Genomic DNA, 18,418 nt, shown 5'->3' with positions numbered 1-18,418 from the left:
GAAATCATCATTTAAAAACTGCATTTTGTATTTACTTACATTATCTTTGTGCAATATTTAAATTAGTTTGATGATCTGAAACATTAAAGTGTGACAAACATGCAATAAAATAAGAAATCAGGAAGGGGGCCAACACTTTTTCACACCACTGTATATATAAAAAATTTAATACATTTTTAACAATACTAATAAAAATGACAAAAATACACAATAAAATGACTAAAACTAACTAAAATTTAAATGAAAATGGAAAATCTAATAAAAAATATTTAATATTATATAACAAAACTATAGGCCTAATAGATAATAAAATAACACTGCATAGTACAGTGACACTACTACTGGTGCAAAATGATTAACATATTCATATACCCTGGTATTTACATGCAACCCAAGGTATTACTATGGTACATGAACAAAAACATCAACAACAATAAACCCTGAAACCTTTTTAAATGACATTTATTAAACTGAATAAAAATATCAATATATATTTTTAATATCAATATATTATATAATATTTTTTTATTGTTGATGATATTCTTGAGTCAGTCATAATAACAGCATTAAGTTACTTTCAAAGTTTTTTGGGGTGTTTTCATTTTAGTTGACCATGGTACCGCCTTATATATAATATTAATTATTGGAGAAAAACTAACAAAAAATACTGATAAGATAATGATACGAATTCTACTAATAAGAACAATATAATGAGCTACTGGATTCATGAATATTAATCAGGTTGTGTGCGTTCGCTCGAATTGATTTGCTGAAATCAAAACAGGGACGATAATAGGTGAGCACCAGCCAATGAGATTGCCGTTTGCGCATTAGTTCCGCCCACTACCGGAGAAAGCGGTAGATCTTAATAGCTGAAGAATTCCAAAGGAACTCCGTTATTTTGACAGCAAAATACAACAAAGAATATCGTTTACATGTAGCGCGCATAGGTAGCGCGTCAATTCTCTCTCTCCCTCTCGTCGTCGTGCGCCTTCACACTAGAGGTTACGGTACGATAAATTCAGGTGCGTTGCACATCCATTCAAATGAACTGAAAACAGCACAGATCGCTTGACGGAGAGTGAAACTGATGCGCTCAGTCAGAGAGTGTTCGGCGAGTGAAAATATATCTGAGCTAAACTTATACTTAGCCTCCAACTCACACACTGGCGAGTAAAACATGAGAATTGATTAGCAATTGGCTAATATTAGACGTCGTTTAGTCGCCCAGAGTGAAGATTTAGTCGCATATGCGAGTGATTTACTCGCAATGTAGAGGGTTGAAATATATTGCATGCATAACACGGTACTGCTATTGTACCATGTCCAAAAAGGACAGTTCTTCTTTGTGAGAGTAATTTATTACCATGTATATCATATCACGGTATTAGCACCTGATACCACGTTAATAAAAACTCAGGCCAGTAAGATTATTAACTAACCTTTTTCAAATGTCACTGAGATCCTTCTTCTCTTTCGAGTGCGTCCTTGAATAATTATCCCCTCAGATGAACGTTACTGCTGCTTAAACATTTAAACGTCTGTGTTTGCTGTCTGTCCTTGCAGTCATAAACTCACCTTGTTCAACTCCACTATCCATGACATGCACAATAGCATTGGGGCAGACAGACGTCACACTTCTCATGGTCCTAGTGCACTAAACAGCCTCCTCTTCTGTACCGTCAACCGCTTGGCATGGGTAGTGTAACTTTTCTCAGCGCTAATAAGAATAGTCCAATAGCACGTTGTTGTGATTACTCGATGATCGTTTATAAACAAATCAGGTTAATCATCGCGGTTATGGCAAGCCGGTTAACATTTAATGTATAAACCTGTTTCTGATGCAGAAAAGCTAGTTCATGCATTCATGACCTCTAGACTGGACTATTGTAATGCACTGCTAGCTGGTTGTCCTGCATCTTCGTGAGGAGGACTCTGTGCATGGTCCTGTGGTTGATCATTTTATTGTCTGGTGTCAGAAGGCTTTTCTAAAACTTAATGTTCTTCAGACTAAGGACATGACTATTGCTTTTAGCTCTAGGATGAACTTTATTCAGTATAAGCAAACAAGTATGAATGGAGTGGGTATTGAGAGTGTTGAACAGTACACGTATTTGGGTACTGTCTAAGATAATAAATTGCCCTTTTCTTCAAATACAGAGATTTTGTGTAAGAGGCGGGGCAGCAAAGATTGTATTGTTTGAAATGTGATATATGATGTCTTATTTGATATGCTTGTATGCTGCAACCAAATTGCCTTCGGGAAATTAATAAAGATGAACTGAACTGAATTTATTCATTAGATCAGGGCTGTCCAAACTCGGTCCTGGAGGGCCGGTGTCTTGCAAAGTTTAGCTCAAACTTGCCTCAACACACCTGACTGGAAGTTTCTATGCCTAGTAAGAGCTTGATTAGCTGGTTCAGGTGTGTTTACTTAGGGTTGTCGCTAAACTCTGCAGGACACCGGCCCTCCAGGACCGAGTTTGGACAGCCCTGCATTAGATATACTTATTGATTATTCAGTAGATACTAGTACATGTTTATTAGATAGTAGTACTTATTCCAAATGTAAGATTTTTACTAGTAAGATTTTTAATTGAACTCTACAGGCTATTCTGACTAGTTATGGCATAAGGCAGGTAAAAAAAAGCAGGTGTGTATAACAAGATTTGTTACTAGTAACAATTACAAAAGGTACTAGTGTCTAATAAATAAGTACTAATACATAATGAATAACTGGTATCTATTAAAATATGTACTAGTATCTAATGAATACTTACAAGTAAAATTTAAAAAGGTACTAGTCACAATTAGAATACATATACAGGTGCATCTCAATAAATTAGAATGTCGTGGAAAAGTTAATTTATTTCAGTAATTCAACTCAAATTGTGAAACTCGTGTATTAAATAAATTCAATGCACACAGACTGAAGTAGTTTAAGTCTTTGGTTCTTTTAATTGATTTTGGCTCACATTTAACAAAAACCCACCAATTCACTATCTCAACAAATTAGAATACTTCATAAGACCAATAAAAAAACATTTTTAGTGAATTGTTGGCCTTCTGGAAAGTATGTTCATTTACTGTACATGTACTCAATACTTGGTAGGGGCTCCTTTTGCTTTAATTACTGCCTCAATTCGGCGTGGCATGGAGGTGATCAGTTTGTGGCACTGCTGAGGTGGTATGGAAGCCCAGGTTTCTTTGACAGTGGCCTTCAGCTCATCTGCATTTTTTGGTTTCTTGTTTCTCATTCAGTAAGAACTGAATCGTTGATTTCTGAATGACAGATCCTCATAATGGCGTAAAATTTGAAATGTCTTAGTTACAGCAGAATAGTTACTAGTAGGCATTATACTGAAATAAGTATTTGTGTCTAATAAATAAGAATTTGGAGGTGATCAGTTTGTGGCACTGCTGAGGTGGTATGGAAGCCCAGGTTTCTTTGACAGTGGCCTTCAGCTCATCTGCATTTTTTGGTCTCTTGTTTCTCATTCAGTCAGAACTGAATCGTTGATTTCTGAATGACAGATCCTCATAATGGCGTAAAATTTGAAATGTCTTAGTTACAGCAGAATAGTTACTAGTAGGCATTATACTGAAATAAGTATTTGTGTCTAATAAATAAGAATGAGTATCTAAGGAATAAATAGTATCTTTAAAAAGTTGCTAGTACCTAAAGAATTAGCATGAGCAACAAAAGAAAAAGCACTAGTAGCTAATGAATAAGTAATGGAATAGATAGCCTATACTAGTAGCAAAAAATAAGTACTAGTAGCATGAAAATAGACACTAGAACATTTGAAAGATTACATGTTAACCCGGCTTGCCATATTGTGATTGCTGTGGATTTCCATTGTATGTAAAATACCAAATTTGGGGATTCATTCATTAAAACGATTATACTTTTTTGAACATAAATGTAAGACCAAAAAAAAAGTTGTGTCTTACTGTATTTTGTATTTGAATGTGACTCAATGGAGGATTGTGCAGATGCGCTAAGCGCCTCTTGGAGGAATAAACTCACTTACATTACACAGGAGTTAATTGTGCATACATGTTTTTATTACATGTTAACCCGGCTTGCCATATTGTGATTGCTGTGGATTTCCATTGTATGTAAAATACCAAATTTGGGGATTCATTCATTAAAACGATTATACTTTTTTGAACATAAATGTAAGACCAAAAAAAAAGTTGTGTCTTACTGTATTTTGTATTTGAATGTGACTCAATGGAGGATTGTGCAGATGCGCCAAGCGCCTCTTGGAGGAATAAACTCACTTACATTACACAGGAGTTAATTGTGCATACATGTTTTTATTTTTTTGTTATTATTATTATCATCATCATGATTATTATTATTATTATTTATTTTAACCCTTAAATGCATGAATGTTTCACCAATCATTATTACATATTCGGATATTTAGCGACCCGGACCTATATATCCAGCACGGATGGATCTCTAACTGCTGCAATAGCAAAAAACTATCTTGATATTTTAAGAACAATTACAGAAGAATAAAATAAAGCATATTTCGTTACCTTTTGAAACTTAAAAGGGTTCAATTTGAGCAGATTATTTTACCATCGCTGTCATCGTCAGAGCGCACTTACACAATACATTGAGCATCTGCCTCATATCCCAGGTTTCTTTGACATTCTCAAAACTATCGTTTTCAATGACTTCATATTCAATATTTTGATAACTGGCAGCTTATTCACCACATCCAGCATCAAATGACAGTGACATTTATATTTCATTGCGTATAGTAATTGCTCTGCAGTAAAGCCATTCAAACCACTTCACTTCAATTTTTGCTGATGATATTTGTTTGTTTAATGCCTGCGGTAATTATGAGTGAAATCATTGTGTATCAAACAGTGCCACCTCGAGGAAAAAAAGATGCATTGCACATATTGAGTCATCAGATATGTAAATATAGTTGCGCAGGAAAAAAATACTTTACATACCTCTAGCCACCCTATACACTTTTTACAAAAAAGTAATCAGAAAACAGGCATTCTTTTATATTTTACTGTTTTTTTCTTGTTATATTGTTTATAATTAATAGATTGAGGAATACAAAGAAAGTTGATGTCTAACTTAAAAAAATGAAGGAGGGAGATGTATGCATTTAAGGGTTAAGAGACAGACTAAACAGCAAACATTTTTGTATAAAACCCAGACAGTTGCTAGTAGCCATTGTTTTTACATATGGAAGTCAGTGGTTACTAACATCTGTTTGGACATTCTTCAGAATATCTTGTTTGTGTTGAACAGAAGAAAGAAATTCATACAAATTTGAGACAAATTGATGGTGAGTTAATGATGTCATTTTTGGCTGAACTATCCCTTTAAACATGCTCTTTCTTGTTGCTGCAAACTGGAATTTCACCAGCAGAGAGCAGTATTATACAGGATATGTTCGTCGTGAACATGTGCAGTATACACTGCCTACACTACCCATCGTGTACCATTAGGTAAACTACCTAACATTTTTGGTAGTATGTGCAACAGTATAAATAAAATGCATTTGCATTTAGCTATCTGATCAAATCATGAGTAAATAAGACAATTGCTGACATTACTTCAGGTTCATTTATAACATAAAATTGAAGGTCAAATTGTTGCATTGCACAGTATTATGTGCAGTGTGCTCTGTTGTAAGCCATCCAGATATTCCATGCATACAGGAAAATTACATATTGTGCAAAATATACTGTAGGCTACATATTATATACTGCAGCAATAGTAAGTGTAGTATAGCAGTGTAGTTTTGCAAACACAGGCTCTGTCTTTGTTTTGCATTGGGCTGAGGGTAAGGTTTTTTTTACTTCATGCTTCTGCACACTTAACACATGAAGAAAAAAACCCCCTGCCAGTCTATTTTTTTGATTTCTTCTTGTCGTTTTGTATGTGTATATGTGTTTCTATTTGAATTACACAGGTTCATATTTGAACAAATAAATTAATCAGAAACTTTGCATCCTTATATCCACTACAGAAATCAAAACCAAGATATGTGGACTTGTGAAACTGGGATTGTGTGTAAAGAATAAAGAAAACAAGATTTGCTCACACAGAACATTTTTGAAAGCTGCGGGCAATTACAGTGAATTTTTCACAGGAATCAGTTTTTTTTCCCAGTTCCTGTTCTTGTTTAGCACTGAAACATGTCTTAAGTATTATTAACAACACTTACGTATCTTAAAAATACTTATAGTATCTTATTCATTATAAACATCTACCTTTTCCCCTCATTCTGTGAACAGTTTCTATGTTGTTAAGCATTTGTTCTGCACAGTTATTTTCTAATAAAATAACATGTTTAACCTATACATATATTCATACATTACTTAAGGGACTAATAAAGGGATAATTATTATTATTAACACGTTAATAGCTTGCCATAATTAATAAAACATATAATAATAATAAAGCATAACAACAACATTATTGTTTATTTAAAGAATAGTTTTAAGCATTATGAGAAGGGTATACACTTTGCAATAGAAGAAATATTCCAGAGGTACATGGTGCATAAAGGTCTTGTCGGTTTGAATTTATGCTGTTATATAAAGAGAACATTCAGAATTATAGGGTCAAATTTAAGATTCAAAGGTCTTCACCTATTTGGATGTAACATCACAACCTGAATGGTTCAAATGTTTTTTAAAGATCTGTCTTAAAAGTCCAGCAAATGTTAAAAATGGAAAAGTATACTATTTTATTCCATGACCACTCATAAGTCATCACTTCAGAATCCAGAATTAGCTGCTGAAATGACCTCTGTGTTCATTCATTTTACAAAGACAATTAACTAATCATTTCCTGAATACACCGAAGTGAAGTCTGTGATCTGAAGACATATATGTGTTATTAATAGAGGAGGTCAGTGAAGCCCAGACCCAAGGCCATTACATGTTTCCTCAGTGTCTGGAACTTGGGCTGCAAAAGAAAGGTAATTAAATCTCCTCCTCCATTATGAACTTTTCACTGATGACGGGGGTCTTCATAAAGGAGGTTAATTATGAGCTCTGACAGGGTTCGTCTCGCTTCATGAAAGGAGGCCTTTTGTCATCTTTATCTGGGTTGGTCTACCTTCCTCATTCAAATACTAGAGGAACTGGGTCATTTACAGAGAGTGAAGAAGTGTCAAAATTGTGCTTGTTTATGCATTTACATATTTTTAAATGCATTCTAAAATACATGTATATACTGACACAAAAAGGCTGTTATTTAAAAAAAAAAAAGTTTTTTTACTTAAAAAATGGCCAATGAAAGAAAAAAACGTTTAACATAAATTATATGAAAAACAATAGCCTATTACACACCTTTTCACAAATATTGTATATATTATAGATATGCAAGATAATGCTTTTTATTTAAAAAAATACTAATATATATTTAGTGAGATATACTTACAAAAAAATTCTAATGCATGCACATATCAAAATACACGTTTAAAATATATGATCTTAAAAGTAATATCTTAAAGTTTGACTCACAGTTAATTTTAAAGATGTTCAGATTTTTCTGAAAAAGTGGATTTTATTGCAGTGCTTTCTGGTACTTTTTACTCTTTAGTTATGTCATTAAAATTTGCTCACTTTATATGGCTTTACAGCAATTCTTTTTTAAAAATGTATTATTTATTTAACTGTAACGTCAGTTTAATTCATTTTAACATAGTTTCTTTGGGTCCAAACATTTTGTGACCTGAAATCATCTGGTCTTTAAAGACAAACACACATTTTTATTTCACCATTTAGCAATTTATCATAACTGACCTGAATTATAATGATTTCCACATGAGCATTCCCTCTTTGCCGTCGCCAGCATCTCGTTCTGGGCATTTGGAGGGCAGAAAATGCGTATAAATAGTACGCCAAATAAAAACGAAAACTCGTGGTATTGATACGCAAAAATGGACTTTGGCGTGCATATGATACGCATGTGTTTGGCGTGCATATAATACGCAGTTTTCGTGTGCATATGATACGAAATGTGTTGGTGCATATGATACGCAGTTTTCGCGTACATATGAGACGCATCTAGCCCACAACCCTAAACCTACCCTTCACGTAGCATATGCACGCCGAAGTCCATTTTTGCGTATCAATACCACGAGTTTTCGTTTTTATTTGGTGTACTATTTATACGCACTTTCATGAGATCGTGTTGAACTGCCGCACCATAAAACATGTGGTTTATTACTCATTACTGGGTCACTGCGAGTCAATGGATGTGTTAGTAAAACACACAAAAACAACACGACATCAGCCGGCTACAAAGACACCATTATACTTCTATGTCCCACTTCATATTAATAAAGCTTCCTATTGCTTTTATGGGCATTTTAATTATGTCTGTTTGTCTTCCTGTTCCCATGAGCCCCGTGCATAGATGCAGTCCATTTGAAATGCAAGACATGGACCATAAAACTCAATCACCAAAATATAAAATTGGATTTGAATGCAAGTGGCTGTGTATTAGTCTCACTGCTCCATGATCTCGAATGTAAAATATAACAAAGCTTGGAACAAAAATATAAATTTTAGTGGCGATATCAAATCCTTTATTCAGAGGACAAACAAAGGTTTATATAACCAATTTAGGATGTACCATCTGGGATTTATAAATGTTTTTGAAAGAAGTCTCTTATGCGCACCAAGGCTGCATTTATTTGATCAAAAATACAGTTAAAACAGAAAATGATTTCATTGTTAAAAAAATATTTCTATTTAAAATGATTGTTTTCTTATTAAAAGGTGGTTTAGCACTCCAATTCATTTGGATTGAATTTTGTTCTCTCCAAAGTATACAAGCATACTCGGGCACATACACCAGTGCATTTGTGTAGCTTTTACAGCGAAACATTGAAAAACGGCAAATTGTTACCATGCTCCAGACCGGCAAAGAGTTCTGCATCAACCCTTTTAAAAGTTGATGGGTCATTTACTACAAATGGGACCCCTTGAACAGAAACAAGAAGCTAATGGGCTTTAACCAACTAACTGCGGGCAACACCAGACCAAAGAAACAAACACACCCATTAGATAAAACGGCTTTTATTGTCATTCACAAATCAACGCAAGCCGTTTCTGCCGCCTTTGGTAAAACAGTGTTCCAAGGATAATGACACACAAAAATCCAATTGCAAATACCAAACCAGTCATGAGCATCAATTCGATGGAGAACTCTAAATAAAAAAAATAAAAAATAAAAGGTGAAAAGTAAGGGTTATGACAAAGACCTACATCATTGTATATACAGCGTGGACCCAAAAAGTATTTGGACTCTTAAGTCACTCTTAATGTGGCTAACACTTTTTCAATTATTTTCTACCAAGTGGTCTCGAGGTGATTTTTCATCCATGATTAAAGTAGCAATAGTTCACTATAACATGTTCCAGGACGTTTGACAATTATAAAACTCGCAAGACTAGTCTAAATTCAAGCAAAAACACTACCATGAGAGTTTAGGGTTTGTAAGATTTTAGAAATAAATACTTTTATTCAGTAAGGACACATTAAATTAAAAGCTGAACTTCTTTGAACTTTAAGTGCCATCTTAATGTTTTTAACATTCTTTCTAGATAACATGCTTTTTTAAATAGTCAAGTACAGTACCTTTCACAAGTTCGGGGTCAGTAATTTTCCTAAAAGAAATTCAGCAAGTACACATTAAATCAAAAGTGTCAGTAAAGACATTTGTAATATTATTAATATTTGTATTTTTTTTGGTGTCGTTTTAAACATGCTATTGAAAGAATCCTGAAAAAAACTAATGTTTCCTCACACAAAAAGCAGCACAAGTGTTTAACTTTTTTTTTTTTTTTTTACAATCAGCATATTAGAATGATTTCTGAAGAATCATGTGACACTGATCACTGGAGTAATGATGCTGAAAACGTAGCTTTGCATCACAGGAATAAATGTAACATTTATTTAAAATAGGAAAATACATTTCCAATTTTTAAAAATAGAAACCCGTTTTAAATGCATAGGCGGAGCTTGTGTAAGGCTCTTCCCCTGGCCACAGCGAGTTGGGGCAAAAATGCCCCTGCACAAACAAATTAAATCTATTACGACTGCTGCTAACAAAATGAAAATAAATAGAAAGTGTCGATTGCGGCATTAAATTAAGATCTGCTCATGGTGCATCTTGTTTCATTTTAGGCGTTTTTACGGTGTTGCGCATTATAACCAATCACACACTATTCCGTTGAGCTTAGGAATGCAATGGCCAATCAGAGGCGTTGAGATGAGTCATTGCTGAAACTCATCAGTTTTGAGTGCGTGCGTTCGCTAACTGAATTCCGGACGCGCAGATGTATGTAGACTATGTAGCCTACAACGTAGACAGCTTAAGTGATTTTTTTTTTTTTTGAGAGTGCTTAAACTCACGATAGATCAAAGTTAGTGATAATGTCACTTTCTGTATACTAATTTATTCACTGTTTGAATAACCTTGGAAAGGAAACGTTTTATAAACCAATTTCTAATGTTTTTTTATTAAATTGTAATCACATTAAATACAAATTCAGTCCTATTAAACATTTTATTAGCCTACATGACACCCATGTCTGGTTCTTGCCTAAAAAGATGAGTTTATGATGTTTGTAGTTAATAGATTTGGCTGCTTTTAGCCTTACCCTGGAGTTGGTCCACCCTCCGCCTATGTTTAAATGACAAAATATTTGTGATTCAATAAATGCAGCCAGGGTGAGGATGAGAATCGAAAAAATTCATTAAATTTAAATCATATCAACCCCAAACTTTTGAATGGGAGTGTACATTTTGGGGACACTGTACACTAAATGCATCATATTTGTCAAGGCAATACGGTCACCTGCATGTTGTGATGACACCTGAGAAGACTCTTGAATTTGCAATAAATGCTCATCTTCCATTGGTAGCCGTTCATGGATAAAAATCGGTCCAATAGTAGCCTCATCTTCCAACGTGGAATCTAAAAAAAATAAATAAATAAAATAAAACCCATGCAAAAAGGATGGAAACTGCATTCTCAAGTTGCACAGCAGTAGTTTACAAATTTCCAAACACATTTGGATGGAGTAAAGTGTGGAACAATACCGTCAGTATCCAGACTTCTGCCCTTCCTCATGACGCAGCTGATCTCACAACAGCCACACACCTGATTGTCTCCATTCACAGCAGTCCAGCTGTGTGAAAAAAAAAAATCTAATTCAAATCACTGAATGTTGAACCGAGACTTCTAAACTTGCTTCCAACATTACTTCACCCATACCTGTTTGTTACTTTAACAAATGAGCAGGCCTTGTTCATTGTATCAGTGGGACTGGATGTGGTAGTAGCCTTCAAATGACAAGTGATGTAGATCTGGGTGGAAACGGTTAATTCAGATTAACAGATGGCTGATCTGGATCAAGTGTAAATGGAACAAACTGTACAGTAAAGGCCCCAATATACTCACAGCAAAGTTAGTTTTCATTCTTAACTTAGAGATACGTTTGAAATACCTGAGCAGCAATATAGTCGTAGCATAAACAACCCCTTTAATTGAATATGTAAATGTCTTAAGCACTTTCCTCTTAATAACGAAATAAAAACAGCAGTTAAGAAAGCATCTGATAGTAGTGATGTGGAAATGTTTGCGCCAGCTTGGCAATTCAGCACTCTAATCATGTTATGTTTATTTATAAGGCACTTTATTCACTAGATTATTTTAAAGCAAGCAGCTTTATAGTAATATACATTGTAAGTGTTGCTTTCAATTAAAATTGCAGCTTCAATTTTTACTAGAACACATTGAAGAGATCCTTTAATGTTTTTGCACGTGTCCGATCTTGATGGACTGAACAGAAGAAACAAATCAGACAAGATGTCCATGTCAAAGGTGGCGGAGCCCCAGTACCTATTATGTAATTGCTACAGATCAACAGTAATCGCTAATGGTAGTTTGAATGTGTACCAGACAGAGCAAACTTTTACAGAAAGTTTGCTTTTGGAAAGCGGCTTCAGATTCGTTTTGGTCTGATTTTGTTTCTTGGAAGTATATTGGGGCCTTAATGGACTCACCATTCCGCTGGAATCTTGCTCAAATCTGAATGCTTCTATCTGAAATTGTAACTTGTCATCCTGTATCCTGGACATGAACCTGGACCTGGACTCTGTCAGCTTGGCATCCATCATGCATCTCAAGATTGTAGTTAACAGCTTAACTCAACAATGGCACAATAGTAAAGTGCTCAAAAGGTCTGTCTGGAAAAGTCGCTCACCCGCTGTTCTCGATGAACGTGTGGTGGCAGCTTCCCCACTGGGGCCCAAAGTAGCTGCACAGCTTTCCACAAACACCCGCAGAGGAACGTGATTAGCACGGACCACTGAGGCTTCCAGGTTTATGAAATCTCCCAGAAAGTAGGCATTAGATGATCGCTCATACCTCCGTCATCTGTAGGACAGGTTAAGACCGTTAGATCAACAATTTCAACACAAGAACACTAAAAGACTCCTTACCAGTCATGAGTTTTTAGGGAGAAGTGCAGATGTTCTTCGCCAGCTCTCACTGTAGCATAGGGAAACCAGGTGGGATTCAATGCATTACTACTTGCATTGTGTTTCCTGAAAAAGTTAGAAGAAACCACATACAGCATGTGGAGAACTGAAGTAAGATTGACAGCTTTTTAGTGCCAATCGAATATTCTTACAATGCTATGACTTAAGATGTAAATATTGATATATTAAAAAAAAAGTACATTAATGTAAAGTAATATAAAATAAATATTTGAAAGGGAAAAACATGATTTGGAATTCCCAAAACGTTCACTTTATTCTTATAAAAGGCCTATTATGAGCCGAGTCCCAAAACTTTATGACTTCTTTTCTCAAAATCTTACATTTGTTTTGCATTTTAACATGGCACTAAAATGCCATGTTGAAGTATAAACTAAAACCTGGTTGTCATGTTACCATGTTAGTTTAAAAGGTTTACCTCGGGTAGATGCAATGAATTTCAACCATAGCTTCATTAGTCTTCACAATAGGCGTGTTAAGAACAGGTGAAGGCGAATACACCAAAACAAATGAATCCTCAGTCATCTGAAAAGAAATTGTGGTCCACAAACAAATATGAATAAATATTAAAACACTGTTCATACATAAAATTAAAATAATAAAGTAGTAAAAGACAATAAATTAGACAAAATAAATTGAATTAAAAAAAAGACAAATTCTAAAATAAATAAAATTGAAAGAAATAGAAGAAAATAAACATACTACAATAAATACAAAAATAAAGAAATCTTGAGAAGGGGCATAGATGCGTAGTTGGTTCTCTGGGATTGTACTTGCACTGGTATCTGGACAGACTCTTGTGATGGAGGTCCCACCATTGCTGAGGCAGGTCTCCTGAATTCAATGAGGTTTTGAAACATGTTGGATGCTACCGCGCTCTGACCGGTCTGTGCATGCCCTTGCGTTGGCATTGAAGAGCTTGTAACACTCCAAAGAGAAAGGAAAAATTGACCCCTATGACCCCATTAAATTTTAGTAGTTTACTTTAAATATGTACTATATACATATTTTGAACTGTAATACAAGGGTTTTCACAGGATAAAATATTTAATATATATTATTATTTATATCATAAAGAAATGAAGCTCATTTCTGTTAAATATACTTCATATGTAAATTTTTATATGGATAGCGAGCCCCGCGCTTGAGGGTCATGCTTGATTGTGAACGGACTGAAGTGGAACCCCCCTCCCCCCTCTCCACCAATGCTCTGAAGTGAGACTAATGTTTGTAAACACAAACAAAAACAAAACAACATTCAACCTCTTTTTCAGAGGTTGCAATGGATTCTTTCCCATTTGATCCCACAAAACACACTGCCGATTCCCTCATTAAGCGTGTTTATCAGGTGGTGTGTTGTGTTAGTCTTTCACAGAATTGTACAACATGCTGTGCTAAACTCTCCGACACGAGAGGAAGCTGTGAGAGGACAGGTCTCAGATCAGCTGGAGCTGCCTATCAACCCGATTGTGCCATTCTCAGTAACTCCATTAATGGCCTCTAATTTGGCCCAGGGGATCTGAATGGAACCGGTGGCGTCTGCGACTCCAGTGCCAGAAAGCAAGGGCCATCTGCTGGGGACCGCAGGAAGCAGGTATCCGTGACCCCTCTACTCCCCGCAGACACAGACCGGCAGCAGCTGCTCATTATGAAACATGCTAAATGAGCTCTGAGCCTGTCATACTGAGAGTCTCACACCATTAGAGGGCAGTGCCAGCTGTAATTATGTTTCATTTGAATTCACAATAGCATACTAGCAATCTTATTGTTTCAGCTACATCTTAATATGGCAGAAAGATTAGCATGCTAATATGCTATTCCAATTTCAACTTTCTGCTAAAATTTCTTAGTTGAAATAAAAATGATTGCAATGATTTTTCTTTTCTATTCCTTTAAGTAAAAGTCTCCATTTGATCTTCATGTAATCTCATATCCGTTTATGAGAAATAACGGAGATATTGAAAAGATCTCATTTGTGATTCTTCCTTCCTGCGAGCTACATGATGTTTTCAGTTGTGTGTTTCTTTGTGCGGCAGCAACGTGGTAAGAAATAATAAAGATACTTGCCAAAAGCTTATTGGCTCTGAGTGAATGACAAATGTTTTACCGCAAGAAGTGAATCGGGCAGCTTTATGTGTCTGTCGACTGATCCGGAGCCTAGTGCTCACACACATCTGCTAGCACTTGTCTTTGTTTAACCCATGCTTTATTATTTCAGAGCTTGAGCGCTCAGAGAGTCACATGATCACAGGCTCTTCTGAGCCCATCAAATATTTTGGAGGTGCAGCTGGATTTCTCCTCCATATAAGAGGATCTGGACGCTATCCTGCATTCTGTGGGAATGAAGTGCTCGAGGACACTCACTCAACATGAGTTTATCGGCTGGTTGTTTTACACCTCATGAGAATTAATTGAGTTCTCAGTTAGCCTATGTTTCATTCAAGTATCAAGATTGTCTCAGATGTTTCTCCAAAAGTTCCTTAGAAGAAATAGAAAAAGACACAAGTGAGACAATTGTTGACACAGTAAGAGTATAGATATATAAAATGAAGTTTGATAGCAGCTCAGATTATTTGGTCATGGAGGAATTTGATGAGTAATGAATTCATATTGAAATCCCTGATTTCAGATTTTGGTACAGTGTTTCTACAGAGAAAATGTAATGAAATTTAAATTTTGATTGTGAGGTCTGGAAACAATGGAAATTTCAATATTTTCTAGTTATTCTCTCCTCTAAAATATTTTATCAGTCACAAATTGCTCATTGTGAGTGCATAAAAATATGTATTAAATCATTTAATTATGAAATGAATTATTATTCAATTGTTACATAAATATATATAGTGTAAATTATATAAAATAATTAACAATTATTAATAATACATTATTGGTGGGAAAAAAATCATCCACTAATCACAAATAACTGGAATAGTCGTAGACATTTTTACAAATAAGAAACAATATATAGATAATATTGCGGTATTTTTTAACTTTGCATGAAGGAAAAAGAATGAGCTTAAGATCACAATGGCATGCCAAATAATCGAAAAGTTAGAAGACTTGTCAGTATTTGTATTTTATGACCAGTATGTGGCTATGTTACCAAACATCATGATGGCAAGGACAATGAAATCTGAAAACACAGGATAACTTTTGTGAAGCTCAGGGTGAAAATCATGTGGGCATCTTGAAATATCTGAGCACAGTTTGAGACATTTTTCAAACTCACAAATGACTTTCTTCTTGGGTTCTTGGGAGAAGAATTTTGAGTAGATGTTCAGTCTTCATTTGCTGTCCATGTAATCTCATTGCCGTCTAGGAGAAACAACTGAGATGTTCAAGATCCCATTCGTGATTTTTCTTTCCTGTGGGAAGAGTTGTTAAACAGTCAAAAAAAACAACAACCTGAAATAAAGGGAGGGGTGTGAGTAAAAGAAAAACGAGATTAAATCAAATGTGGCATTACAACCAAGAAACCCAATACCAACCGTATCCAGAGGAAACAGATGAAGTAATAAAAGAGGGGCTTTGATTCAAAAACCATAAGCGTTCCTTTCCATCTGATTAGAAATGTTCTGTTATTGAAGACATGCATCATATGGTGTCTCCACAGGATATTCCATGTGCAGACACATCTTTCTGACTGTACTGACCTACTGCACTGCACATAATTAAACGCATTCAAATTTAAAAAGAATGAAATCAGTAATGTTATCAGCATGCCACTAACTTGATTTTTAATTAAAATGATGTGGTGTTTACCTGTGCAAAACTCACCAGCAAAGGTGTTTAGTTTAAATAGACAGCAGGGTCTTCGTTGTTTTTTTGAGCATAGCCTGTGTTTCTGAGTGTTTTTTAGCATGTTGCTAGAGCTGCAAGTGGTTGCTAGTGTATTGTGGTTAGGTGCTGCTTTGTGTTTAACAGGGCATTGTGGCAACTAGGTGGTTTTTGCAAAAAAAAGTTGTATTGTCTTTTGTCAATATTGTAGCGATGAAGCATTACTCACACAGAAGTCAGTTTCAAACAAAACAGCTTTCTGTTGGTCAGTACAGAGACATTTGCATGGGAAAATCCCAGCTGCGTGGATTCCTATAGAAATGACTGCATTTCACACACAAAAGTTCATGGACAATGATAAATATGACTGCAGAATAACAACCTTGATCAAGTATGGGCAACAGTGATGCTTGCTAACAAACAATTATCCCTAATAATCCTTTTTGAGATACTAGTCACCATTCTCATAAAAAGACCTTTACCTTGTTTTGAGAAGGTAATGTAGTCATCTGTCCGATAATAAACTTCAGCTGTCTGGTGCCGCGGCGCATAGATGGACGTCTACTGACTTTATTAGGTTGTTTTATTGACCGCAGGATATTAGCTCTCTTCATTACCATTTTTCAATCAAGGTAATGCTGTAGAGATGGAAATATGGACTAATGCTTAGTGACAGTAAAAGAAATAAAGACTGGGAGTAATTTGGTAATTTTGAGTCCGAAAACAGCTCTCACGTATATCCATATACAGTATATGCACATTGAGACACATTTATACACAAAGGCAATTACACATTCCCGCATTTCACTGCATTACTGTTTGTGAAGTTGCACTCCAAACACATTTAGTTGCAGCCAGTTATCCATCATGTCTGATCGTGTCATTTTTCCGTAATTGAACCCCCCGGGACACACACAAGATATATTCCCTGGATTATCTGCATTTGCTTTGGTAAATCTCATTATAACTTTCTCTTTGATAAATCAACACTGGGGTTTGTTAACAAAACGGAAATGCTTGAAACGTTGGTGTTATATTTACACCATTCCTGTGGTCTGGATGACATCTGGAATTCACACACATCATGAATCTAGCTTTATTGTTGAGAAACACTATGTTGTATTGTAGCATGTAGTATGTAACACCATGTAAAATTAAGAGAGTGATGCCATGTAAACAATCTGGTTAATGAGCTTGAGTGTTTGGTTCTTTATCCCCACAGAACTCCACAGCCGGGGACAGAAGAGGCAGTTTGTCTTTGTCACATTAGGGAAAATAGTTGTTAACTGCGCACAAATAATACTCACAAATAATTAGGGGTGATTGCCAAGTAAAACATCTATATTATTGTTCATATTTAGGGGTTAGAGAAACAAATCTTTAAAATTAACACTGTGTAACATCTGGACCTTGAACGGTTAAAAAATCGACATACATCTTGCAGAAGAGCATTGTTTTGGTTCTACTTCGGCTCTGCTCCAATGTAAACCCACCAGGACAATTCTAAAACATAAATTTCCAGTATTGCAGATTTATCAAAGTGCATTTGGGTTGGGTAAAAACATGGTTTGGAAGATAGATTTTTGGATTCCCTCATTAATACTTTTTAAAAAAAATATATATAAATCAAAGAGAGTACATAGTGTATAGCTTTAAAAAAACTTAATGAAAATTAGCCCATTATTTACTCACAGACGCATTTAGCTGTATACACATAATTTTTGTATCGTATAGGCGTTTAGTCCACACGGATCCGGCGTTTTGGGAGAGTGAACCTGATATTTTTTGAAACTGGGTCCCAGAGTGGATAAATATGAAAACGCCGCCCTTGCATTTTCGTGTGGACAGCGAATCCGTATATTTTCTAAAACGATGACGTCATCAGCCCATGTCTCGTCCCTTAGTCAGACACCGCTATGTCACATCCCTGTTGAAAAGCTTAAACCAGCAGAGGACCAGCTTAAACCAGCAGAGGACCAGCAGAGGACCAGCTTAAACCAGTAGAGGACCAGCATAAACCAGCAGAGGACCAGCATAAACCAGCATAAACCAGCATCCCAGCATCAAAACA

The 18,418-nt window shown here is 35.4% G+C and overlaps 1 protein-coding gene across 1 annotated transcript; it reads right to left on the bottom strand.

The window, feature by feature from the left end:
- Positions 1-9,065: 9,065 nt before the first annotated feature.
- On the bottom strand, positions 9,066-12,303 carry LOC107549430 (POM121 and ZP3 fusion protein-like). Its single transcript, XM_016230495.1, has 8 exons — positions 12,276-12,303; positions 12,076-12,193; positions 11,285-11,376; positions 11,110-11,198; positions 10,865-10,984; positions 10,668-10,690; positions 9,643-9,671; positions 9,066-9,212 (listed from the first exon to the last, which is right to left on the bottom strand). The coding sequence occupies exons 2-7, from the start codon at positions 12,187-12,189 to the stop codon at positions 9,660-9,662; spliced, it is 450 nt and encodes a 149-aa protein (XP_016085981.1). The 5' UTR covers positions 12,190-12,193; positions 12,276-12,303; the 3' UTR covers positions 9,066-9,212; positions 9,643-9,659.
- Between the last annotated feature and the right edge of the window lie 6,115 nt (positions 12,304-18,418).

This window comes from Sinocyclocheilus grahami, unplaced genomic scaffold, assembly GCF_001515645.1.
Source record: "Sinocyclocheilus grahami isolate Dianchi unplaced genomic scaffold, SAMN03320097.WGS_v1.1 scaffold372.1, whole genome shotgun sequence".
Lineage (NCBI taxonomy): Eukaryota > Metazoa > Chordata > Actinopteri > Cypriniformes > Cyprinidae > Sinocyclocheilus > Sinocyclocheilus grahami.
The sequence above is the reverse complement of the archived record's forward strand: the minus strand, read 5'-3'. Positions and strand labels throughout refer to the sequence as shown.

What these genes read in the sequence shown, in the direction of transcription:
- LOC107549430 (XM_016230495.1), bottom strand. Translation starts at nt 12,189, where the DNA reads ATGATGGATGCCAAGCTGACAGAGTCCAGGTCCAGGTTCATGTCCAGG. An exon ending in TTTGTTAAAGTAACAAACAG is followed by an intron (nt 11,199 to 11,284) that starts GTATGGGTGAAG and finishes TTTTTCACACAG; the next exon opens with CTGGACTGCTGTGAATGGAG. An exon ending in CAGAAGTCTGGATACTGACG is followed by an intron (nt 10,985 to 11,109) that starts GTATTGTTCCAC and finishes TATTTTTTTTAG; the next exon opens with ATTCCACGTTGGAAGATGAG.